At 36.4% G+C, this 26,905-nt stretch overlaps 1 protein-coding gene across 3 annotated transcripts in view; it reads left to right on the top strand.

Annotated features, from left to right (window-relative positions):
- USP47 (ubiquitin specific peptidase 47) overlaps nt 1-26,905 on the top strand; it is a 128,977-nt gene that overhangs the window by 78,714 nt on the left and 23,358 nt on the right. For 2 of the 3 annotated variants that reach the window (XM_066365603.1, XM_066365619.1), the window contains 7 exons: nt 13,488-13,655; nt 16,183-16,314; nt 16,739-16,815; nt 17,357-17,412; nt 19,798-19,910; nt 20,520-20,624; nt 24,544-24,751. In XM_066365603.1, the coding sequence (XP_066221700.1) occupies nt 13,488-13,655; nt 16,183-16,314; nt 16,739-16,815; nt 17,357-17,412; nt 19,798-19,910; nt 20,520-20,624; nt 24,544-24,751 (859 nt within the window). The remainder of the gene's footprint in view (nt 1-13,487; nt 13,656-16,182; nt 16,315-16,738; nt 16,816-17,356; nt 17,413-19,797; nt 19,911-20,519; nt 20,625-24,543; nt 24,752-26,905) is intronic. The other variant, XM_066365610.1, reaches the window with a different exon arrangement.

The raw sequence follows: 26,905 nt of genomic DNA, 5'->3' as shown, positions 1-26,905 counted from the left end.
TAGATTTTTATTCAAAAGTCCTGCAAGTGAAAGTGATGAAAATGTAGCCAAAAAGGCAAAAACAGGTGATGATTAAATGAAAAATACATAATGTTAAACTTAGGTTAAGTTTAAAGTTAAGAAAGTGAATTTTTTTACAATTAAGTTTTTGTGGTTTTATTTTAAGTAAAGAAAGTGCAGTTTTAGTTTTGTTTAAAGAAAATGCAGTTTTAGTTTAGTGTTAAGAAAGTGCAGTTTTAGTTTACATGTCTACAGTGCCTGCATCCCTTCCACCCTCCCTCCTCCTCCACCATTCACCTCTGTTAGCTGCACTTGTCTGTCTCCAAGGTAAGAATACAGTACTAAATACCAGGTTTTTCTTTTATTTTATATATTTTGTTATGCATTGGTAAAGTATACATGTGTGTTTCTTAATTAAAAACGTCTTTTTTCATAATTTAGGATGGTTTGGGGATGTTTTACAGGGCTGGGACGGATTAAATTTATTTCAGTTATTTTAAATGGGAGAAGTTTGTTTGAGTTCACTGACTTAAGAGCTCGGTTACAGAACAAATTAAACTCATATCTTAAGGTACCACTGTATTCTTAATTTTTTGAGGAACCACCATACTTTCTTCCATAATGATTGTACTAATTTACATTCCCACCAACAGTGAATAAGGGTTCCTTCTTCTCCGCAACCTCTCCAACTCTTGTTATTACCTGTCTTGTTGATAATAGCTAATCTAACAGTTATGAAGTGGTATCTCATTGTAGTTGTGATGTACATTTCTCTAATAGCTAGTGAAGATGAACATTTTTTCATATATCTATTGGCCATTAGCCGATGGTTTGTTGTAAATGGCCTTTTTTATGTTCAGTTATTTTCCTTCTATACCCATTTTGTTGAGTGTTTTAAACATAAAAGGATGTTATATTTTATCAACTGCCTTTTCTGCATCTATTGATAGGCTCATAGGGTTTTTGTTCTTTGTTTTGTTTATAAGGTGTATTATATTAATCCTTTTACGTATGTTGAACCATCCTTATGTTTCTTTGATGAATCTCACTTGATCATGATGAATTACTTTTTTAATGTGTTGTTGTATTTGATTTGCTAGTATTTTGTTTAGGATTTTTGCATCTGTAGTTATTAGAGATACTGGTCTGTAATTTTCTTTTTTTGTGTTGTCCTTGCCAGGTTTTGGTATGAGGGTTATGTTGGCCTCATATAATATGTTTGGATGTTTTGTTTCTTCTTCAGTTTTTTGGAAGACTTTGAAAAGGATATAAACCAGATCTTTTTTGAATGTTTGGTAGAATTCACTAGTATACACATCTGGCCCCGGACTTTTATTTTGGGAGAGGTTTTTGATAGTTGTTTCTATTTCCTGCCTGCTTATCGTTCTATTTAGGCTTTCTACTTCTTTGTGATTCAGTCTAGGAAAATTGTTGTTGTTGTAAGAGTTTATCCATTTACTCTAGATTATTGAATTTGGTGCCGTATAGTTTTTCATAGTATTGTACAATAATCCTTTGTATATCTATGATATCTGTGGTAATTTCTCCTCTTTCATTTTGGATTTTATTTATATGAGTTCTTTCTCTTTTTTCCTTAGTGAGTCTTGCCTGGGGTTTGTCAGTTTTGTTGATCTTTTCAAAGAACCAACTCTTTGTTGTATTAATCTTTTCTATAGTTTTTCTGTTCTCTATTTCATTTATTTCTACTATACTTTTAATTTTTTCCTTTCTTCTGCTGGTTTTGGGTTGCCTTTGTTCCTTTCTAGTTCCTTAAGATGTGATGTTAGGTTATTTACTTGGATTCTCTCTTGTTTTTTCATATAAGCTTGTAATGATATGAACTTCCCTCTTATTACTGCCTTCGCTGTATCCCAGAGATTCTGATATGTCGTGTTGTCATTTTTGTTTGTATATATCTTTTGAACTCCTTTTATTTCTTCTTTGACCCAGTCATTTTTTAGAAGCATGTTGTTTAATTTTACATTTTTGTGGGTTTGTTTACTTTTTTAATTGGTTTTAATTTATTGTGTTTACAAAGATTCTAGTGTTGCCCTGAATGCATCCCTCCTCCCCCGAATTGCCCTCAACCTCACCCTTGCCCCCTTTCCCATAGCACCCTCCCCCCTCCCCTTCAGGATTATTTCATCCTATCATCCCCTTTCCCTCTGTCCTCTTTTCCTCTGGTCCCTTTGATCCCACCTCTATCTTTATTTTGTTCCTCAGTTCACATTGTTCATTGGATTCCTCAAATGAGTGAGGTCATATGGTATTTTTCTTTCTCTGCTTGGCTTATTTCACTTAACATAATAGTTTCCAAGTCCATCCATGTTGTCGCAAAAGGTAAGATTTCCTTCTTTTTCATAGCCCCATAGTATTCCATTGTATATATGTACCACTGCTTTTTAATCCACTCGTCCACTGATGGGCACTTGGGCTGTTTCCAGATCTTGGCTATTGAAAACAATGCTGCCATAAATATGGGAATTCACATTTCTTCTTTTGAATTAGTGATATGGTGTTCTTGGGATATATTCCTAAAAGTGGGATGGCTGGGTCAAAAGGCAGTTCTGTTTTCAGTTTTTTGAGGAATCTTCATACTGTTTTCCACAGTGGCTACACACCAGTCTGCATTCCCACCAGCGGTGCAGGAGGGTTCCCTTTTCTCCGCATCCTCGCCAGCACTTATTCTGTGCTTTTTGTTTATGAGCGCTATTCTGACTGGTGTGAAGTGATATCTCATTGTGGATTTAATTTGCATTCCTCTAATGATTAGTGATGTTGAACATTTTTTCATCTGCCTACTGGCCATCTGTATGTCCTCTTTGGAGAAGTGTCTATTCATTTCTTTTGCCCATTTTTTATTTTGGATTGTTTATCTTCCTGGTGTTGAGTTTTACAAGTTCTTTATAAATTTTGGTTATTAACCACTTATCAGATGTATTGTCGAATATGTTCTCTCATTGTGTGGTTTTTCTTTTCATTCTGTTAATATTGTCTTTAGCTGTGCAAAAGCTTTCTAGTGTGATATAGTCCCATTTGTTTATCCTGTCTTTTATTTCACTTACCCCTGGAAATAAATCGGCAAATGTATTGCTGCGAGAGATGTCAGAGAGCTTACTGCCTATGTTTTCTTTTAAGATGCTTATGGTTTCACGACTTACATTTAAGTCTTTTATCCATTTTGAGTTTATTTTTGTGAATGGTGTAAGTTGGTGGTCTAGTTTCATTTTTTTGCAGGTAGATGTCCAATTTTCCCAACAGCATTTGTTGAAGAGGCTGTCTTTACTCCATGTATGCTCTTACCTCCTTTGTCAAATATCAGTTGTCCATAAAGGTATGGGTTTATTTCTGGGTTCTCTGTTCTGTTCCATTGATCTGTATTCCTGTTCTTATGCCAGTACCAAGCTGTTTTGAGTACAGTGGCCTTGTAGTATAACTTGATATCAGGAAGTGTGATACCACCCACTTTATTCTTCTTTTTCAAGATTGCTGAGGCTATTCGTGTTCTTTTTTGGTTCCATATAAATTTTTGGAATATGTGTTCTATATCTTTGAAGTATGTCATTGGTATTTTAATTGGTATCGCACTGAATTTATAAATTGCTTTGGGTAATGTAGACATTTTAATGATGGTATTCTTCCTATCCATGAACACGGTATATGCTTCCACTTGTTTGTATCTTCCTTGATTTTTTTTATCAATGTTTTATAATTTTCCGAGTTCAAGTCTTTAATCTCCTTGGTTAAATTTACTCCTAGGTACTTTATTCTTTTTATTGTAATAGTGAAGGGGATTGCTTCCTTAATTTCTCTTTCAGACAGTTCATTGTTCGTGTATAAAAATGCCTCTGATTTCTGAGTATTAATTTTATATCCTGCCACCTTGCTGAATTAATTATCAGGTCCAGTGGTTTTTGATGGAGACTTTAGGGCAGGGGTCCCCAAACTATGGCCTGCGGGCCGCATGCGGCCCCCTGAGGCCATTTATCCGGCCCCCGCCGCACTTCTGGAAGAAGCACCTCTTTCATTGGTGGTCATTGAGAGGAGCACATTGACCATCTCATTAGCCAAAAGCAAACCCATAGTTCCCATTGAAATACTGGTCAGTTTGTTGATTTAAATTTACTTGTTCTTTATTTTAAATATTGTATTTGTTCCTGTTTTGTTTTTTTACTTTAAAATAAGATATATGCAGTGCGCATAGGGATTTGTTCATAGTTTTTTTATAGTCCGGCCCTCCAACGGTCTGAGGGACAGTGAACTGGCCCCCTGTGTAAAAAGTTTGGGGACCCCTGCTTTAGGGTTTTCTACATACAGTATCATATCATCAGCAAATAATGGTAGTTTTACTTCTTTTCCAATTTGGAGGGATGCCTTTTATTTCTTCTTCTTGTTTTATTGCTGTGGCTAGGACTTTCAGAACTATATTGAATAAGAGTGGTGAAAGGGGGCACCCCTCCCTTATTCCTGATCTTAAGAGGATTGCTTTTAATTTTTGCCCATTGAGTATAATGTTGGCTGTGGGTTTGTCATAGATGGCCTTTATGATCTTGAGGTATGTTCCCTGTATTCCCACTTTGCTGAGAGTTTTGATCATAAATGGGTGCTGGATTTTTTCAAATGCTTTTTCTGCATCTATTGATTTTATCATATGGTTTTTCTCCTTTTGTTTATATGATGAATCACATTGATTTGCAAATATTGTACCAGCCTTGCCTCCCCAGAATAAATCCTATTTGATCATGATGTATGATTTTTTTCATGTATTGCTAGATCCGGTTTGCTAATATTTTGTTGAGAATTTTAACATCTAAATACATCAGAGATACTGGCCTATAATTTTCTTTTTTTGTGTTGTCTTTGCCTGGTTTTGGAATCACAATTATGCTCGCCTGATAAAAGGAGCTTGGATGTCTTCCCTCCTTTTGAAGTTTTTGAAATAGCTTGAAAGGGATAGGAGTTAGTTCCTCTTTGACTATTTGGTAGAATTCACCTGTGAAGCCATCTGGCCCAGAGCTTTTGTTTGTTGGGAGTTTTTTTTATAACTGTTTCTATCTCATTTGTTGTAATCGGTCTGTTTAGGTTTTCTGATTTTGCCTAATTTATTTTTGAAAGATTGTATGTTTCAAGGAATTTGTCCATTTCACCTAGGTTGTCTAATTTTTTGGCATACAGTTCTTCATAGTATTTTCTTACAATATTTTGTGTTTCTGTTGTGTCAGTTGTTATTTCTGCACTCTCATTTCTAATTTTATTTATTTGAGTCCTCTCTCTTTTTTTCTTGATGAGTCTATTTAAAGGTTCATTGGTCTTGTTTATCTTTTCAGAGAACCAGCTCTTGGTTTCATTGATCCTCTTTATTGTTTTTTTAGCCTCTATGTCATTTATTCCCACTCTGATTTTTATTATTTCCTTCCATCTACTTCCTCTGGGCTTTACTTGCTGTTCTAGTTCTAGTTCTTTTAGATGCAGGGGTAAGTTGTTTATTTGAACTTTTTCTAGCTTCTTGAGGTATGCCTGTAATCCTATGAACTTCCCTCTGAGGACTGCTTTTACTGTGTCCCATAAATTTTAAGTTGTTGTATGCTCATTTTCTTTCGTTTCTAAGAATTTTTTTATTTCTTCTTTGATCTCATTGTTTACCCATTCTTTATTTAATAACATGCTATTTAGTTTCCAAGTGTTTGAGTATTTTTCAGTTTTTCTGTTGTAGTTGATTTCTAGTTTCATGCCATTGTAATCAGAGAAGATGCTTGATATGATTTCAATCTTCTTAAATTTGTTGAGACCCGTTTTGTGCCCTAATATGTGGTCTATCCCAGAGAATTTACCATGAGCACTTGAAAAAAATGTATATTCTGCTGCTTTAGGGTGAAAGGTTCTGAAGGTATCTATTAAATCCAGTTGATCTAGTATGTCCTTTAAGTCTGCTGTTGTCTTTTTTAATTTTCTTTCTTGAGGCTCTATCTAGTGATGTTATTGAGGTATTGAAATCCCCTACTATTATCATATTGTTGTTGATCTTGCCCTTTATGTCCATCAAAGTCTGCTTTATATATTTAGGTGCTCCTATATTAGGTGCATAGATATCTATAATGGTTATATCTTCCTGTTGGATTACTCCCTTTATCAGTGACCTTCTTTATCTCTTACTATAGCCTTTGTTTTAAAGTCCGTTTTGTCTGATATAAGTATTGCTACTCAGCTTCTTTTCATTTCCATTTGAATGAAACACTTTTTTCCAACCTTTTGCTTTCCATCTGTGTGTATCTTTGGTTTTGAGGTGTATCTCTTGTAAACAGCATATGTATGGGTCCTGTTTTCTTATCCATGCAGCTACCCTATGTCTTTTGATTGGATCGTTTAATCTATTTACGTTTAAGGTTGTTATTGATATGTAGTTGTTAATTGCCATTTTATTCTTTAAATCTACATTCCTCTTTTACTATATTTTTCCCCTTTTGTTCTGTTTACAACAGGCCTCTTAACATTTCTTGCAGCATTGGTTTGGTTGTAATGAATTCCTTGAGTTTTTTTTTTGTCTGGGAATCTTTTTATTTCTCCTTCGATTTTAAATGATAGCCTTGCTAGATATTGAAGTCTTAGTTGTAGGCTCTTGTTCTGCATTACTTTGAATAGTTCTTGCCATTCCTTTCTGGCCTCAAGTGTTTCTGTTGAGAAGTCGGATGTCATCCTTATGGGGGCTCCTTTATGGGTGATTGACTTTTTTTTTCCTTGCAGCTCTTAGTATTTTTTGTTTTTATCTCTTAGCTTTGGTATTTTAATTATGATGTGTCTTGGTGTAAGTTTCTTTGGGTTTCTCTTTAATAGAAATGTCTTGCTTCTTGAACTTGTATGACCTTTTCCTGCATCAATTTAGGGAAGTTTTCAGGTATGATATCTTCAAACAGGCTCTCTATCCCTTATTCTTTCTCTTCTTCTTCAGGAACCCCTATGATGTAGATGTTGTTTCTCTTCATGTTGTCACAGAGCTCTCTTAGAGTTTCCTCAGACATTTTTAGCCTTTTTTTTTTTTGCTGCTCTTCTTCCATGCTTTCGTTTATCGTCTTCTAAATCACTGATTCAGTCCTCTGCTTCATCCAGCCTGGTTTTAATTCCTTCTAATGTAGTGTTTATTTCTGATATTGTAGTTGTCATTTCTGACTGGTTTTTCTTTATTATTTCAATGTCCTTTTTGATGCTTGTTACCTCTTTATTTAGGTGCTCATTGTGTTCATCCATTGTTGTTCTACGATCTTTGAGCATTTTAATAATCATTATTTTAAACTCTGCATCCAGTATTTTTGTTATTTCTATCTCACTCAGTTCTTTCTCTGGGGATTTCTCTTGTTGAGTCATTTGTATTGCATTTCTCTGTCTTCCCATTTTGTCTGTGTATACACTCCTTGTTGGGGTGTGTTGTTTGTAAAGCTAGCTAAATCTAGGGTAGGTATTGTCTGCCTCCAATTTTCAGTTGTGTTATTTCTAGGTCTTCTTGGGTTGGCCTTGGCTGTTGTTTGTAATCCGCTGTTGGCTACTTATCTACTATCACTGTTCTTTTTTGCTGTTTGTGTTGGCGTTTTCTATGTCTTAGCTGGGTCAGGTGTGAGGAATCCTTCCTTAGGCTTCCATGTTAACAAGGGTTGTTAGGTCTTAAACTGGTGCTTTCTGTATCTGGCCGCTGAATGTGCCTGCCCTGTACCTCCCTGTCTGGGGCCTGGTGCAGATCAGTGAAGGTCACTGCCTGTGACTGGCTCTTACCAACCTTTTTGGATCTACAGGTGATCCAGATCTTGGGGCTGCCTCTGCTGGGCCCAGGTGCCACTGTAAATATCAGCTGTACTCCTAGACTTTCTTTTATCTACTCTTGGCCGGGGGCAAGTTTCTTTAAAAGTTCAAGTTCCCCTGAGATCCGCTTTCTGTTGCCTCTTATTGCTGGCTACTTGTTGGGCTCAGTACTATAATTCAGTGATTAGGTACGGTATTGGATGTGGCCTGCTCCTTAGCCTCAGTTGTCATTCGATCCAGACTTTTTATTTATTTTATTTTGTTTTTTTCTTCTTTTTCAGCACTCAGTAGGGTTATTCACAGGGGTCCAGTAGGTGTGGCCCCTGTGTTCCTGTTGTGTGGTCTGTCCACCAGCCCGCTGCCGCTGTTGCTCCCCGTTTGGGGTCAGGTGCTGCTGGTGTCAGCCCGCCTCCGCGGCCTCTGTTGCCCCAGGCGGACTCATGCATGCCTATGCACACCAGCTTGGACTGCTTCCAAGGCTGCCCCAGCCTCTGCTGCTGCTGAGGGCAGGCCTGTGCCGTGGGCAAGTTTGTGCATGGGCTTGGGCCTCCGTAGTGTCCACTGTGGCTTCCGCCTCCGCCCACTCGGACTGCTTCCGGGGCTTCCTCAGCCTCCGCTGCCGCTGAGGGCTGGTCTGCGGCGCGCGCACGCGGGAGTGGGGGGCGTTGCACATCCGCTCAGACCTCCTTAGCAGCTGCTGCATCTCCCACCTCTGCGGCCGGACCTGCTCACTCCCACTCGGATTACCCCCAAGGTCACCCAGCTTCCACTGCTTCTGTCGGTGCACCTGTGCCACAGGCAGGGTTGCGCGCCGGCTCGGACCTCCACAGTGGCCGCCAAGACTTCTGCCCCCTCCTACTTCTTTTTTGCAGTTGAATTTTAGTTTCAAAGCTTTGTGATCAGAGAATATGCTTGGTATAATTCCAATCTTTCTGAAGTTGTTGAAGTTAGTTTTGTGGCAGAGCATATATGATCTATTCTTGATATATGCCATGTACACTGGAAAAAATAATGTATACTCTGACATTTTGGGATGAAATGTCCTGTAGATGTCTATTATGTCCATTTGTTCTCGTGTTTCATTTAAAACCATTATTTCTTTATTGATTTGCTTTTTGGATGAATGATCTGAAGCCATTAATGGTGTATTGTGGTCTCCAAGTATGATTATATTTTTTTTCAGTTTGTTCTTTTAATTCGGTTAGTAGATGTCTTATATATTTTGGTGCCCCCTGGTTTGGTGCATATCTAATATATTAAGAAGTGTTATGTCTTCTACATACAATGTCCCCTTTATCATTATGAAATGTCCATCTTTGTCTCTGGTTACCTTTGTTGTCTTGTAGTCAGCGTTGTCAGATATGAGTATGGCTATACCTGCTTTTCTTTGGATATTATTTGCTTGGAGAATCATTTTCTAACCTTTCACTTTGAATCTATTTTTATCATTGTAGCTTAGATGTGTTTCTTCAAGGCAGCATATTGTTGACTTTTGCTTCTTGATCCAATCTGCTACTCTGTGCCTCTTTATTGGTGAGTTCAGTCCATTTACATTTAGTGTGATTATTGATACTTGAGGATTTCTTATTGCCATTTTATATGCTGCTTTCTGATAGCTTTGTGTCTTGTTTGGTTCTTTTTTGTTTTTCTGTTATTTGTTTTTGTTTGGTGGTATTCCATACTACTATCTTCTGTTTCTTCTTTTTATAAGCTATATGTTTCAGTAGTGATATTATCAGGGGTGTTTACCATTAGGTTATTAAAAGAAAAATTATCGTATTTATTAGAGTCCATTATCTCATGTTGCTTCTGCACTCCATCCTCCTTTGCTACTGCTGCTGCTGTTCTTTATCAAACTCTCCCCTTTTATATTATTGTTGTCACAGATTATCCTTGTTTTTATTGTGGGTTTGTTAACATTTTTACTTGTAGTTTTGTTTTGTTTTGTTCTTTGTATCTGGTCAGATCACCCCCTTTAGTATTTCGTGTAGTGAGGGTTTTCTGGTGATAAATTCCCTCAGCTTCTATATGTCTGTTAATGTTTTCATTTCCCCTTCATATTTGAAAGATAGCTTTGAAGGATATAGTATTATTGGCTGGTAGTTCTCTCTTTCAGTACTTTAAATGTTGAAATCCACTCTCTTCTGGCTTGTATAGTTTCTGCTGAGAAATCTGATGATAGCCTAACGGGCCTTCCTTTATATGTTATGTTCTTCTTTTCCCTGGCTGCCTTGAAGATTCTTTGTCATTGATTTGTGATAATTTCATTACGATGTGCCTTGTAGTAGGTATGTTTGGGTTGATGTAACTCGGCATTCTGTTTGTTTCTTGGATTCGAGGCTCTAACTTTCCGCAGGCTTGGGAAGTTCTCGTTGATTATTTGTTTCAATATGTTCTCCATTCCCTTTTCCCTCTCTTTTTCTTCTAATATAACCATTATTCTTATATTGCTCTTTCTGATGAAATCAGACTATTCTTGTAGGGATTTTTCATTGTTTTAAATTTGTGAGTCTCTTCTCTCTGTGGTATTTCTAGTTACCTGTCTTCAATGTCACCGATTCTCTCCTCTATCTGTTCTAATAGCTAAGCTTGTTACCTCATTTTTCAGTTTGTATAGTGAGTTTTTCATCCTTGTTTTGTTTTTTATCATTCCAGTTTTCTTAGTGAAGTATTTTTTTTTGTTGTTTTTTGAGCTCACTAAATTGCCTTTCATTGTTTTCTTGTATCTTATTGAGTATTTTTAGAACTTCAATTTTGAATTTTCTGTCATTAAGCTCCAAGGCTTCCATGTAATTGAGATTTTTTTCCTGGAGATTTTTCATCATCTATCTGAGCTACATCTCTGTCTTGTATATTCATATTTGATTTCTTTTTCCTTGATGCCATTTGTGGGTGGTATTGTTAATAACCCTAACAAGAGATAACTGAAAAATAAAAAATAAAGAAAGTAGAAAAAAATACAGTGAAAAAATGAAATATCTATAAATAATGATAACTATGACAAAAACTACAGATAATAAAAAGCAGAAACTGAAAAAAAATTTTTTTAAATGCAGTAAAAAACAAGCAAAATGCCACAAAAAGAAGTATGAGTCTAAAATATAATAATTTGATGAAAAATGACATTCAGATGAGAAGGGGAAAAAAGGGAGAAAAAAAGGAAAAGAAAAAAGTGATAGAAGAAGGGAAGAGATTAAAAAAAGAAGAGAAAGTGTCAGAAATGAAACCCTTGCAAAAATCAAGAATAAAAAGTATAACATCTAAGGATAATGAAGTTCACGTAGGGAAAGGAGAAGGAAGAAAAAGAAAAGCAGAAAAAGAAAAAAGAGGAAAAAATATTTTCTTCCAGTTTTGAGTGGTAACTTACTCCTTTTTTCCAGTAGGCAGTGCTGTACTACAAGGTTTGCCTCTGCAAGATTCTTGGGTGGAAATCTGCTGAGGCGTAGCTGTCGTAATGATGCAGGCAGGGCCGTCACGTTGGTTGGAGAGGCTTGTCAGCGCTTTGCAATTTTATGGCTCTAGCAGTGGCCAACCGGGAGTCCTCCAGAGCCCTCCCCTATGCCCCAACAGAGCAGGGGATCATGCACCCAGGCACCCACATCTCGCAGGAGAGAGTAGCCTGGAAACCCAGCTGATGTTGGTCCGCTACTGCCACTGTTCACACAGCAAGGGGAGCAATACTGGTCGGGGAGTCTGGGGTAACACAATCCAGTCCCTCCTCTGATACCACTCTAAGCACACAAAGCATAGCCCTTGGCAGGGCAGGGACTGCTTGCCACAAGCCATCTGAATTTTGGGAGCAGTTGGGCAGAGATCGCAGATCAGGGAATTCCCGCCTACACACGCTATCTGCCCGGCAAGCCAGTGCGGAGCTTCAGAGTGGGTGGCAGCACAGATCCCAGATCAAGGACGTCTGGCGCCACAAGGCTAAATAAACTCTACTGGTCGGGTGGACAGACCAAGCGTGCCCCTGTGCCCCATGGGCCCGATCTCTACAAACTATTCACACACAGTTCTGGGAGCACGCCATGGGCTTTGTGTGCGCCCAGTGCCTGCAGTCATGATTGCTGCAGACACCGGGAAATTGCCTTGCTCCCATTCTTGGTTGTTGCACCTATCTCTCAGCTTCTTCCCCCCAGACTCTCCTCTTCTCCCAGCTCCCGCTGTGAGACAACGTGTGCCAGCAGTGCCTCCCTCCCTTAGGTCCATGAGGACAGAGAAAGACTCAGTCCGCTGGCATTCTTTTTCTTCTGTGAGCAGATTCTATCTTAGACCCACCTTCTTGCGCAGTCATACCTTTGTCTATCTGATGTGTGTATATTTCAGGTTCATTTGAGGTTTTTTTTCTCCGCGTATAGTTGTAGAATTTGTTGAAATTTCAAGGGGAAAGATCGGGAGTATGTCCCACGCCGCCATTTCTCTGACGTCACTCTCCAGTTTCTATTTTCTAATTAGTTTGTTTTAATTAAAACATTATTTAAATAGTTTGAGAATAGGACTTGGAACAGGTAAAACTCATCAATTTCTTCCACTCATTGACCTCTTTGAATTCTCTGGTTTCATTCTCCTTATCCAGTAAAAGATTCATAATGTCCCACAATATTTTTTTTGAAAACTCTTTAATGTTTTATTATGGGGAATATTTATAACTATTTAACATAGTTAGAATGATAAATCTTTATTATTCTCAAAACTGTTCTGAAGCATTCTTTCTGATTGAAATTGATTAGTATAGTTATAAAAATGCCTTTTCAGAGAAGCTTAAATATGATTTTAAATATTCATCAAATTTTATTTATTGCTGTTAAGTACTAAGAGCAGTCTTTCTGAGCCTCATCTTCCTTGTCTGCAGAGTAAGGATAATAATTGGTTGTCTTACAGCTTTTATAAGAAGGGAGAGCCTTAGATAAAGTAGATGTTCATGGAATGATACCTAAGACCAGGTAACATTTTGAAAGGTTTAATTTAAAATAATATCTCAAACACTTGTGCTTAACAAAAGTACCCAAAGTATTGCTCAACTTTCAAAGGAGACATAATCACTGTAGGATTCCGATTGAGAGATCATTATTACTTCAGTCTTCTGTATGTTTCTAATACATTTCTTGTAAAGGGAATCTTTTCTAAGGGAAGAAAATCTAAATATAGGTTTGACAGGAACAGTTAGGAAGTTCTAAGTCCATTTGTGGGGGAGAAGAAAAGAGATGTTCTGACAAAGGAGTTTCAGGAATGATCTCTTTGGACTTTGTATAGATATCTGAAGTTGTTTTTTGCCTCCATTTTTCCTTAACAACTAAAGGGATGAAGATTATACGTTAGATGCAGCCCCTACAGCAAAGTTCTTGGCAAAAAAAATTGGTGCTTATTTTATATTGCTTGGTTAATTCAAGAATGTCTATGCAATACCTTAGAGAATAATTCTTAAATTACTTAAATAAAAACATTTTTAGATATGTGTGTAAAATATTAAAGGAAAAGGGGGTAAGAGTTGTTTTAGGATTTCTAAGCAGTACATTAATATGAATGCTTTTAAAATGTAGTTTGTTGGTTTCATATTTTTAAAGTCACTTTTTAAGAACTAAAATAAAATATTTTCATTAATAATAAGGTATGTGAAAAAGAAGCACGTGGAGTTTTACCTGAGTATATATTTTTCCTTTAATTAGTGTGTAATTGTAAGATGCTTATGTTTTATTAAGAAATCTCCTCAGACAGAAAGTTGCACTGACAGTGGAGCGGAGAATGAAGGCAGTTGTCACAGTGATCAAATGAGCAATGACTTCTCCAATGATGATGGTGTTGATGAGGGGATCTGCCTTGAAAGCAATAGTGGAACTGAAAAGATTTCAAAACCTGGTCTTGAAAAGGTACCTTCTATAGTTTGTGGGTTTTAGTTGAAAGAGAGAACAATGTAATCTCTGAGCTGATATATATATAGCTGTGTGACCGATAAAGTTCTCTTTTAATTTTTGAAAATTAAAACTTTTTAAGGTATTGTTTTCTTATGCATTTATGTAACTATAATTAAACTTATGAAAAACTACTTAAAGATGGCATTAATTTCTAGAAGACTGAACTGTGATTATGTAGGCAATGTAGGTGATGGTGTGGAAGGGGTCCTAGTAATCAGGACTTCTGCCTTTTAAGTTGCAGCAAGACTACATATTATATCTTAGAGTTTTTTCATATAGCCAAATGAAAACATTAGATTTTTTGGTTTTTATAATTCTGTCTATAGAACCCTATATAAAACAGTTAGTAATAGGACTGATCTTGTTACGCTGAGGGAAAGATAAAGCCCTCGGTCTGCTTCCTCTTCCCATCCCCACCTCTCACTCCCACCCGCAACCCCATGACAGCCCTTAGGACTTCAGAAAATGTTCGAGTTCCATGGATTATAATTTTAAAACTACAAAACTGGATGATCTCTAGGAGAAAATCTTTTTTGTCACTGTGTCAGTGATTTTTAACATTTTATCAAACTGTTTCTTTCTCATTTATATAATCTGCTTTATTGAGGGGAGAATTACAGGTCGAATATCTTGAGCATGGTGTGAAATGAATCACTAGCATGAAGACTGATTGCTAGCTCAGTCTTAGAGTCATATTGCATATACATGCTTTTTTAGGCAATATTTGAGAATGGAATTTCACTTGCATAGGTCTGTTTTAGACCAATACCAATATTATCACCATCATCATCCTTTACCTTTTAAAATGATCTATTTATTTCAGGGAAAATAGATGAGTGTAAATTACTATGAAATGAATAATGTAGAGGATACATTATAACTTAGTATAAAGAATATTACATTCAAGCAAGGGTTGATACACTGCCTTAAGAGCAAAATCCAACCCTCTGCCTGTTTTTCTGCATAGACCAGAGGTTCTCAACCTGTGGGTCGCGACCCCGGCAGGGATCCAACGACCAAAACACAGGGTCGCGACCCATAGGTTGAGAACCGCTGGCATAGACAATTATGTCCTTTTTACCCTGGTCTTACTAGGTAGGGCTTTCCTTACAATGTTGAATAGGTGTGGTGGGAGAGAATATGCTAGCCTTGTTTCTAGTCTCACGAAGGACATGTTCAGTCTCTCATCTTTCAGTATGATGTTGACTATAGGTGTTTTGTGGATGTTCTTTATCAGATTGAGAAGGTTCTCCTCTTCGCAGTTTGTTGAGTTTTAAACTTGAATGGGTATTGGGTTTTGTCAGATGCTTTTTCTGGGTCAATTGATAGGATCATATAATTTTTCTTCTTTAACCTGGATTACATAGATCAGCCAGTTTCAAATGGTGTACTGGTACGAATTTTTTAAACGTCCACTACCTTGACTATTTAGGCAGGGACCCTGACCTCTCTTTCCTTAGATTGTCAGATAAAAATATGACTATAACTAACACAACAATAGCTGTCCATTGTGAATGAATCAGAATTATGCCTTTTTTTTTGTTGTTGTTCAGATTGGCAAAATATATTTTTTAGTGTGCTATAGGATTTTGTTAATTAATTTATGTGTGCCAAGAGATGAAAAAGGTTGAAAATTGCTGACATAGATTGATTTTCTAAAGTTGAACCAGCTCTGCATACCTAAAAGATGAAATCGGTAGATCACTGTATTATAGATATTACATAAATACAATAATTGTTCCATATTGTTATCTGCTTTAGTTCCTTTGTAAAGGAAATAGAATATACATATATTTTTTTATAGAAAAAAAAAGAGAGGAAGGGAGAGAGAGAGAGATGAGAAGCATCAACTCAGTTGTGTCACTTTTAGTTCTTTGATTGCTCATAGGTGCCTTGATGGGGGGGAGCACTCCAGCCCAACCAGTGACCCTTTGTTCAAGCCAGCGACCTTGGGACCTTGGGATCATGTTGATGATCCTGTGCTCTAGCCAACGACCTGCACTCAAGCTGGTGACCTCGGGCGTTTCAAACCTGGGACCTCAGTGTCCCAGGTGGGTGCTCTTATCTACTGTGCCAGCACCAATCAGGCAGAAATAGGATCTTATTTGAATAAAAAAGTTATTTGATATTTTTTTATTTTAACTGCACATCTTAGAATAGTCTTATAATTGGCATTTCTAAAATTTTAGACTATTTTCTTTTTTACACAAACCAATAAATTACATTTTAGATATGCATAGCTTTAGAGATTATATCATAATTAAAATGTGAAGGGGAATACACTTACTAAAAAACTTGTGATATATAAAATTATATGGTTACTTGCCATTTTAATTATCTTAGAGGAAAGTTAACCTACCATAAGTGTATAAGACAACTAACATGATATACTTCACTATATATTAATAGCAAATAGGAAATATATAAATAAGGGTTTTGTGTTTTTCCTCTTCTTGAGTTACCTTTATTTTTTTCCCCTTAGAATTCCTTGATCTATGAGCTCTTCTCCGTTATGGTTCATTCAGGGAGTGCTGCTGGTGGTCATTATTATGCTTGTATAAAGTCATTCAGTGATGATCAGTGGTACAGCTTCAATGATCAACATGTCAGCAGGGTAAGGAGTGTTTATTGTTTTTTTTAAGATTATAATTATAAAAAAAAGAGAAGGGATGTTTCGATAACAGGGTTTATTGAAATGGGAGAGTGTGTCCAGTGAAGCATTTTAAGACACATACCAAATTAGTGTTTTATTATTGCTTTCAGTAAATTTCTTGCTTTGTTATTATTACTGTTATTTCTTAGTTTGGTTTGTTTGGGGTTAACTGAGTGTTTCCAGAGAGACTCCCAATTTTCCCCTTGTCCTGAGCCTTCATGTAGGATGATTAGGAGCACTAATTCTGATTGGTCACTAGTGGCCACTAATTATGATTGTTATCTGGGTGATCCATTTAACTCTGAGTTTAGAAGTTGGGTTACATATTGATGTAAAGGTAATGGTGTTGCAGATTTTTATCAAAATTAAATAATTAATTTTTTAGATAACACAAGAGGACATTAAGAAAACACATGGTGGATCTTCAGGAAGCAGAGGGTATTACTCCAGTGCTTTTGCAAGGTAAATAACTGTGATTTTTAGTGTCTGCAAATTAATTATAGCTTCTCAACATTTTTCACCATTTAAAGGTTTAACCCAGAGGTTGGCAAACTACAACCCATCGGCCAAATCCACTGTTTAGAAATAGAGTTTTATTGAAACACCACCATATTCATTTGTTTAAATATTGTATGTTGATCTATTCCACCACAGCAGCAGAGTTAGGTAATTGCAACACAGATCATACTTTTACTATCTGGCCCTTTCCCAAGTAATTATTGCTGACTCCTGACTTAACTATAGTAATCATTCTAGGACATAGATTTTTTTAAGATTCCTATGTTACTAAGAGGAGGTACAGAATATTCTCATAAATGTATCAGTAAAAGCAAAGTAGATTTTTTTTCTAGAATGTTTTAAATTTTAACCTGTTTGAAAACAGTTTCATGATTTTTTAATTGTTTGAAACAACAAAAAACATTTTAAATAAATATTTGATGCTAGAAAATAGAATCTTTACAGTCTACTTTTGTCTCCATTAATCTTTTTGTATGTCTACTAGCTCCACAAATGCATATATGCTGATATATAGACTGAAGGACCCAGCAAGAAATGCAAGTATGTTAACATGTAATTATTTGATTCTAATCTGCAGTATAAACTAATTTCTTTTGCAAGTTTTGCAAACCCAGATAACCACTCTGTGTGTGTGTGTGTGTGTGTGTGTGTGTGTGTGTGTGTGTGTGTGTGTGTGTGACAGAGACACAGAGAGAGGGACCAAGAGGGACAGGCAGGCAGGAAGAGAGACAGATGAGAAACATCAGTTCTTCATTGCAGCTCCTTAGTTGTTCATTGATTGCTTTCTCATATGTGCCTTGACCGGGGGTGAGTGACGCCTTGCTCAAGCCAGCAACCTTGGGCTTCAAGCCAGCAACGTTTGGGCTTCAGGCCACCGACCATGGGTTCATGTCTGTGATCCCACACTCAAGCTGGCGACCTCCAGGTTTTAAACCTGGGTCCTCTGCTTCCCAGTCTGACACTCTATCCCCTGTCCTACTGTCTGGTCAGGCTCAGATAACCACTTTTAACTGATAGAACAATTAGGGGTTTTTTTATGCATTGAATAATTAATTATAAAGACTAATGAGATAATACCAACTGGTAAAAACACTTGAGAAAAAAAATGAAGTTTTTAAATATATTATGGAACAAAACTTACTCTGGATTAAGTAAACCAGTTATTATTTGCAGTAAGACTGTATTATGTGCAGTTTGGTTTAGTGATGACGATAACCTCTAGACCTGTGCAACAGTCATAACTCACCAGCTGCATGTTCCAGACCAAGTTATTTAATTTTTCTTACATTCCACATGTGTAAAGTAGGAAAAAAATTATAGTATTTTTTAGGGTTGTTATAAAAATTAAATGAGGTAATATAGTAAAAACTCAAATTTAGCTATTGGGTTTTTTTCCTATTATAATTGTTTTGGGTATTTAGTATCTAAATATGTTGGGGACCCTAGATGAAGTTAACTTCCCACTTACCACTCTGGAAATTTCTTCAGAACTAGAATTAAATATCTTTGCTGTTTGCCTAAAAAGCAAGTAAAGTTTTATGAGTCTAGTATGCCTTTTTTATTATATTTTAATTTTACTAACAACTCCCTAAAATAATTCTGTATACAAAGTATGTGCGGTTGTCTTTTTTGTTGTTGTTGTTTTTAATTATTACATTCCAAAAGTTGCAGCTCCTTCCTGTTTTTACTTGCTATCTCTGAATTTGTATCACAAATAGGTAGAGGTGTGTGCTTGTGCCTGAACATAGTTATATATGCACAGATGCTGTGTTTGCTTGTATTCTTTTCATATTGAAAATAATATACTCATTATTACTGATTTTAACGTATGTTCTTTATTTGGAAACTACCATACTAGGAATAAATCGATTTTAAGCTACATTTTATTACATTTTTGTAAGCTTTCATTAGATTGTGAAGTCACTTGACACAGGACTTAGGACTTATTTATCTTTTCTGCAGCAGCACAGTCCAGGGTCTTTTATAGTGGCTATTCAATAATTTACTTATAGAATTAATGAAAAGAAAGGTAATTATAACAAGAAGTCATTTTAAAACAAAGATTTCAGAGTAGATGTAATCATTTGATATAACCTAAAAAGGAACTTGTGTAGTGTCAGAGGTACTGAAGGCAGACCCAGGATTTAGTTCACAGGCCTCTTTGGCACCCAGCATTCCAGATATTTCCACTAGAGCAGAATACTCGGCTTTCCTTTATTTACTCCCTAGCTCTAGATTTGTGATGAAGCACCAGAGGGCGCTCTGTGTACATCATGGAATATTTTTAGAATTAGTATTTCTGAGATCAGTAGATTTTGTAAATATAAATTGTTCTCATTTAATGCTTGATAATCACTGGCTTTATTAAGCAGTGTCATCTTATAATGTCACTTTTAATACTTTGAGTTATATATGAAATTCTTTGATAAAAAGACAGCTTTGAGAACAAAAACAGTAGCAACAGCAACAGCATTTATTATATTTTAGTATATCCCGGGTAATAACTATGGGGTAGGTGTTGGTAAAAGCTAAAGAAACCAAACTAGAGAAGGAAACTTGCCCAGACTCACTTAATTTTATGGTGATAATGTGATTTGAAATTAGAAATAGTTTTATTTCTGGGTTGCAAAGAAGCTTTTTTATTCTAAAAACCCTAATCTACATAGAGGTGTCCTGGAACAAACAGCTATTATGGATAAAGACGACTTGTTAAAATAGGAGACATACCTTGTGTTATTATTAACTACCTCTTTACCCTTGTCTGGAAGGAGCTCATGTTTCAAGTTGAGAGATTTATGTAATTACAATATATTTTGATGAGAGCTTTAGTAGAGTTATATGTACAGTGTGAATGTAGTAGAACAGATTAAATAAAGGAAGTTCAATTTCAGTGACACTGTCTTACCCTGTTTTTATTATTAATAGAATTTCTAGAAGTAGATGAATATCCAGAACATATTAAAAATTTGGTGCAGAGAGAAAGAGAATTGGAAGAACAAGAAAAGAGGCAACGAGAAATTGAGCGCAACACATGCAAGGTTAGGTTTCATGATTTTACTTTTAATTGTAAAGTGCTACTGATGTTTGCTTAACTGCAGTTCTCATAGCTAACTAATTGGGCTGATTCTGTAGATACTTATACTATCATGTTCATTAAGCAGTATAACCAACCATATTATTGAGGTAAGATATGATTTTATAGTATGCATTAGAGAGCACTAAGATGTAGTGATAATACTTAGTGCTGGTGAGGTTACAATAAGATGAACATTGTCACATTCTGCTACAAAAAGAATAAATGTGTATAAAAATTTTTTTGCCTAGATATTGAGTGGAATTTATCAAGAACTTTATGCAAATTTATATTATTTTATATATATAATTAAGGAAATATTTACTAATGAGAAAACTTTTACCACAGGGACATTTATCACACTATTTTCCAAACTAGGGGTAAATTGGAAAAAACCTGAATGTATATCACTAGAGGCATTTGATTATATAAATTACGATATATGCTTAAAAAGAAATATACTTGTTAAAATTGATGATATAGTTTTTTAACTATTAAGAAAAAGGTGCTGTCTATAGAAGTATTAAGCTTTGACTTAAGATCTGCTAAATTGATGATATTTTACAATTTCTAGATAAAATTATTCTGTTTGCATCCTGTTAAACAAGTAATGATGGAAAATAAACTGGAAGTTCATAAGGATAAAACATTAAAGGAAGCAGTAGAAATGGCTTACAAGGTATGTTTAATTGTTAGCATTTAATTACTGATATCTTAGATGTAACACTATTAAGATATTTTCAAGTTTTTATTAGTAGTAATATAAGTACTTGTAATAACAGTGATAGCCCATTTAAATCATTTATCTTTTAAAAGGATGGTTTATATACCTCTTCTTTGAAACATAGTTGGTTTTGTGAAATTTCTCAAAAAATATTTTATCTGTTTACATGCATTTAACATATTTTTGAGTGTCTATTATATGAGACATTAGAGGCACTAGAGTGAATAAGACAACATGAGATGTTAGAGATACCAGAGTGAACAAGACATGCTCCCTGACCTCACTGTGTTTATAATCCATTGGGGATAAAAACAAACAAAAAACATTTAAACAGTAAAGTTTGCAAATGTTTTACTGTTTAGATGCTGTAAAGCAAACCAGTAGTTGATTGGGATTATTTATTTTGAGACTTTCACCCTGAGAAGGAGACAGCTATGTGAAAAGTTGGGGAAGAATATTTTAAGTAGAGGTGACTGCATGTGTAAAGACTGAATTGAGGAAGTACTAGCATGACCAGGAAACTGAAAGAAGGGGCATTATGTTGGATTGTCTTGAATCAGAATAGAGAAGCATAAAATGAAATTAGAGACTTGCAAGAATACAAGTTGGCATTTTCTAAGAATAGTGGTAAGGTGTTAGTGGGTTTTGAAAGGCAAATAGAATATGAAGCATTCTTTAACCAGATTATTCTGTCATTTGTGCGACTTGACAAATATTTTTGCTGTTTTCTATAAACAATATCATTGACTAAAATTAAACAGTCATTACCTAGAGAAAAAAACTGCATACTACATTACTTTATAATTATATTATAATTATAATAGAACCAACGAGGGAACTGGAAATAATACACAGAAACCTGACATTGTTTCTCAAAGTGTGATTCAGCACAACCTGCACCAGGATTGCATTCCTATTAAAAAAACTAATTCCTGCCTGACCTGTGGTGGTGCAGTAGATAAAGCGTCAACCTGGAAACGCTGAGGTTGCCGGTTCAAAACCCTGGGCTTGCCTGGTCAAGGCACATATGGGAGTTGATGCTTTCTGCTCCTCCCCCCTTCTCTCTCTCTCTTCCTCCCTCCCTCCCTCCCTCCCTCCCCCTCTCTTTATAATGAATAAATAAAATCTTTATAAAAAACTAATTCCTGCCAAATGAATTTGAGTTTCTGTGTTGGTGCCCAGGATTATGCATTTTAAGCAAGTACCTTTGGTGATTTTTAAGCATACTGAAGTTTGAGACCCACTTTGTATTAGGTACCTGGTTCTTTGTAGACATCAGTATTAAAAATTGATATGTGACTGTTTTAATTAACGTCAATGTTCCTCACTAAACTGTTAGCACTTACAATGGCAAGAGTGTTCTGGTTTTGTTCACAATTGCATTTTCATTACTTTAGACTGGTATATAGGAGAGTCAAAAATCACATGGTTATGTAAATGAGTAAGTAAATGAACAAACAATAAAATTGATGAATGGATGGCTTTGAATTCACCTTATTAAAGTAAAAATCCTTTAAATATGCAGGTACCATTTTTGCAAAACCATAGTGCAATCAGATTAGACTAAAATAGAGAAAATGTCTTAAAACAGTTTTACGCAGTAAGGTCAATCAGTGATAGCAAGCAGTAAGGGAGCTTATATTCCATCAGTTTTTAATTCAGGAAGAAAAAAATATTGTCTTTAAAATAGGAAGTAACAGTTTACAAACATAAAGAGTTAAGCAAACAGAACAGAGAAATAAATCAGTCTTATGTCCCAAAAATAGAGTTCATCTTTGAAGATGAGAGTGAGGGTGAGTAGAGGTCAGTGAAGTTGAGTAGAGGACATGTTTTTCTTTCTTTTTTTTTTTTTTTTTTTAAATTTTATTCATTTTAGAGAGGAGAGAGAGACAGAGAGGGAGAGAGAGAGAGAGGAGAGAGAGACAGAGAGAGAAGGTGGGGAGGAGCTGGAAGCATCAACTCCCATATGTGCCTTGACCAGGCAAGCCCAGGGTTTCGAACCAGCGACCTCAGCATTTCCAGGTCGACGCTTTATCCACTGCGCCACCACAGGTCAGGCCATGTTTTTCTTTCAAGTCACAATTGCAAAACTTAAAAAAGGTTTCTTTTTTTTTTCCCTTGTCAAGTGAGAGGCAAGGAGGCAGGGAGACAGATTCCTGCATGCGCTCTGCTATCCACCTGGCAAGCCCTGTCTGGGGCTGATGCTCTGCCCATCTGGGGCCGTTTCTCCATTGTTCAGCAACTGAGCTATTTTAGTGCCTGAGGCAAGGCCTTGGAGCCATCCTCAGCGCCTCGGGGTCAACTAGAGAAAAAAAGAGAGAGAGAGAGAGAGAGAGAAGGGAAAGGAGTGAAGAAGCAGGTGGTCACTTCTCCTGTGTGCCTTGACCAGGAATTAAACCCAGGAGTTCTATACACCTGGCTGATGCTCTACTGCTGAGCTAACCGGCCACAGCCAAATGAGGTTTCTGTGTTGCATCCAGGGCATACTATATACTAGTGACTTGGGAGAGGGAGAAATTTTATGATAGGAATTTCTATTCCCTGAACTGTAGGTATCCTGGAGGCTAGTATTGAAGGGAGGTGGTCCAAAGAGGAATGGGCAGCACTTGGGAGACACAGATGCTACTGCTTGTATGGTAGCTCTATGAGGCATGCTGTCCTCCTGTACTTAGGGAGTTACCAGTTCTCCAAAGTGGATTAAAAAAAAAACAAAAGATGCATGTTCTAGTTCAGGCGTGGCCAACAGTTTTTGCCCCCAGGCCAGATTAGAAAGAAAACTTTTTTCACAGGCCGGACGAAATATTAAATTTAAAAAATGTTAAATACAAAAACAATTAGTTTAAGTAAACAAATTTTTATTATGTAATTTGTTTATGAATAAACATGAGTGAAAAAATTTTAATATACAATATTATTTTAATAAAAATTTATTTTAATAAAAATATAATTACATACCATTTAAATATCAAAACTGTATCGCAATCAATCAAAACAATATTTAATTAATAGAATGAGCTTGAAGGGGTTATATCACAAATAAAAAAATTATTTTGTTTTACAAACAGCCTGGACACATTTTCAGTTATCAACTGCAGCTATTGTCTATGCTACAGTGCCACTTGATTCAGCAAACTTGACCACAAAAATAACAAATTGTTTGACCTTGCGTGTGCACTGGCAAACTCTGCCTAAAAGAATGTGGGTTTCACATTGCTGCCGCTAAACGTCAAACAGTTCATATCGAGTACAGACGAGTACAAAAGTTTTAAATCTTTATAATGGAATTTAAAAAAAAAAAAAAAGTATCGCAAATCCATTCAATCAATTATTGGAAGTTAACCCTAGATTAGTCACATGCGGAATTCTTTTCCGCTTATCACTATCTTCTTAAATATCTTGATTTCCAGTAATCAAGGATGCTTCCACTTCTGAGTAGCTGAGATTTTAAAGTAGCAGAGAATATTAAAAATTTAACCACAGGCTGCATAAACTCATTAACCAGTCCGCGGGCCATATGTTGGCCATGCCTGTTCTAGTTGGTAATTTTCCCTTTATGTTTCTAGCTTAGTGGTCCATCTAAAGTTTAGAATGTTAACTTTTTTTTAAACAAAAAATGTCCTTAAAACATGTTAGTGCATAGGCTGTGTGATTTGAGGGATAATGAAATATGGTTATTTAAAAATAGCATTTAAGTTGTGCTTTTAACTTGGATTTCTTTGAAAACTTTTTTGCAAATCATAAACATGGAGATTTTATTGTTTGTTAGGACCTGTTAAGAGATGTTCTAAATGAGAACTCTAAATGTGAGTGCAGTTACACAACAGACTAAAAAAATTATGTTTTTTCTTTTTTCTTGGTGGTGGTTTTATTTTAGATGATGGATTTAGAAGAGGTGATACCCATGGATTGTTGTCGCCTTGTTAAATATGATGAGTTCCATGATTATCTTGAACGATCGTACGAAGGAGAAGAAGATACACCAATGGGACTTCTACTAGGTGGAGTCAAGTCAACATATATGTTTGATCTGCTTTTGGAGACAAGAAAACCTGATCAGGTTTTTCAGTCTTATAAACCTGGGGGTAAGGAATTTTACCGTATTTTGAGTAGTACTGGACTTAAAATTTTCATTGTATTTTGTTGATGGAAATGAATTTAATTATAATTATTCATGTTCTTAAAATACTGTAAATGTTCTTCGGATAGTTTCTATAGGTTGGTAAGTAGTCAGTATCAGGCTTGTAATTAAATTCTTGACTACTTTCAAAGACCTATACACAAAATTTAATAACAACAAAATGTCTAGTTTACAGTGTTTAGTGGGATTTCTCTTCTTCGGTATTGAATAATCTTCCCTTTCCTTCCCCATTTATAAAGAAGACCCTGGAACAAAAAAATGTGTATTCTCCTAAAGACTTAGAATCTGTTTTTCAGAGTCTCCTTGAAAAAGATGGTTTAGCCTGACCGGTGGTGGCACAGTGGATAAAGCGTCACCCTGAAATGCTAAGGTTGCTGGTTTGAAACCCTGGGCTTGCCTGTTCAAGGCACATATGGGAGTTGATGTTTCCTGCTCCTCTCCCGCTTCTTTCTCTCTCTTCCTCCTCTCTAAAAAGATTTTTTTTTTTAAACTATCACTAGAAAAAGGTGGTTTCATGCCTGACCAAGCAGTGATGCAGTGGGTTGAGCATCGGCCTAGGGCACAGAGGACGCAGGTTTGAAACTTCGAGGTCACCAGCTTGAGCATGGGGTCACTGACTTGTGAGTGTGGGATCATAGATGTGACCCCATGCTTGCTGGCTTGAGCAAGGAGTCACTGGCTCAAGCTGGAGCCCCACTCCTTCGCCCCATCAAGGCACATATGAGAAAGCAATCAGTGAACAGCTAAGGTGCTGCAACTATGAGTTGATGCTTCTCATCTCTCTTCTCTTCCTTCCTGTCTGTCCCTGTCTGTCTCCCTCTCAAAACAAAGGAAAAAGTGGTTTTATAACCCATTATTGCCAGCATATTTAATTTTTCCCCATTCTCCATTTCTATAGGTCTCAGGGACTTCAGCTTTTTTTGTTTTTATTGAATCTGTCACATTTCTCAGTATGGAAGCATTTTTGGGTTTTTTTTTTCAATTTGAAACTGATCTGGAAAGCAAAATACCATGCCCCTAGCTTTACCCAGTCATTCCTAAAGACAGTTGTTACATGTCCAAAATTTTTTAGACATGTAACAAAATTTTTACTATATTTATATTATAACAAATAGGGCAAAATCAAAATGTTTTAATTTTTTCCCCCAATTTCTTACTGTTGTTTTCTTGACCCTAATTCCCTTGTGTTGATTGTTAATCAGAAATCACGTTTATGTTCTTTTATTCCAAAAAGCTGAATTAACAAAAATTTCTTCTCTTTCAAATTCTGTTCCTCTATGGACTCTGTACACCTCCTTTTTAATGAAGACTCCTCTTTCCAAAGTAGATGAAGTGTGGTATTCTTTCAAGGGCTCCCTCAGTCAGACTGCCCTATTTGTAAAGCATTTCTTTGGAGCAATTTTTGCAGATTATTTTTGAGCTAGGTAGTAGCAACTACAGTCACAGAATAACATGAGCCGGCAATGAAACCATTTCTTTTTAAAATAAGAGTTTATTTGAACCAACCTTGATGTCAGGGAGCAAGATCTCAAATGCTCTTGATAAAACATTTTTTGTTGTTGTTGTTATTGTTTTTAAAGATAGGGACAGACAGGAAGGGAGGGAGATGAGAAGCATCAATTCTTCGTTATGGCACCTTAGTTGTTCATTGATTGCTTTCATATATGTGCTTGACTGGGAGCTCCAACCGAGCCAGTGACCTCTTGCTTAAGCCAGCAACCCTGTGCTCAGCCAGATGAGCCCATACTCAAGCCAGCAACTGTGGGGTTTCAAACCTGGGTCCTTTGCATCCCAAGCTGACACTCAATCCATTGTGTTACCACCTGGTCAGGCTAAAAACTACTTTTTGTATTTTTCTGAAGTGAGAAGCAGGGAGGCAGAGACAGACTTCCGCATGCGCCTGACTGGGATCCACCCGGCATGCCCATTTAGGGGGCGATGCTCTGTTGCAACCAGAGCCATTCTGGTGCCTGAGTCGGAGGCCATGCAGCCATCCTCAGTGCCTGGGCCAACTCTGTTCCAATGGAGCCTTGGCTGCGGGAGGGGAAGAGAGAGACAGAAAGAGAGAGAGGGAAGGGTGGAGAAGCAGTAGGGGGCT

The sequence above is a fragment of the Saccopteryx leptura genome, chromosome 1 (assembly GCF_036850995.1).
Source record: "Saccopteryx leptura isolate mSacLep1 chromosome 1, mSacLep1_pri_phased_curated, whole genome shotgun sequence".
Taxonomy (NCBI): domain Eukaryota; kingdom Metazoa; phylum Chordata; class Mammalia; order Chiroptera; family Emballonuridae; genus Saccopteryx; species Saccopteryx leptura.
Note: the sequence above shows the minus strand (reverse complement) of the source record. Positions and strands in the feature narration are given on the sequence as shown.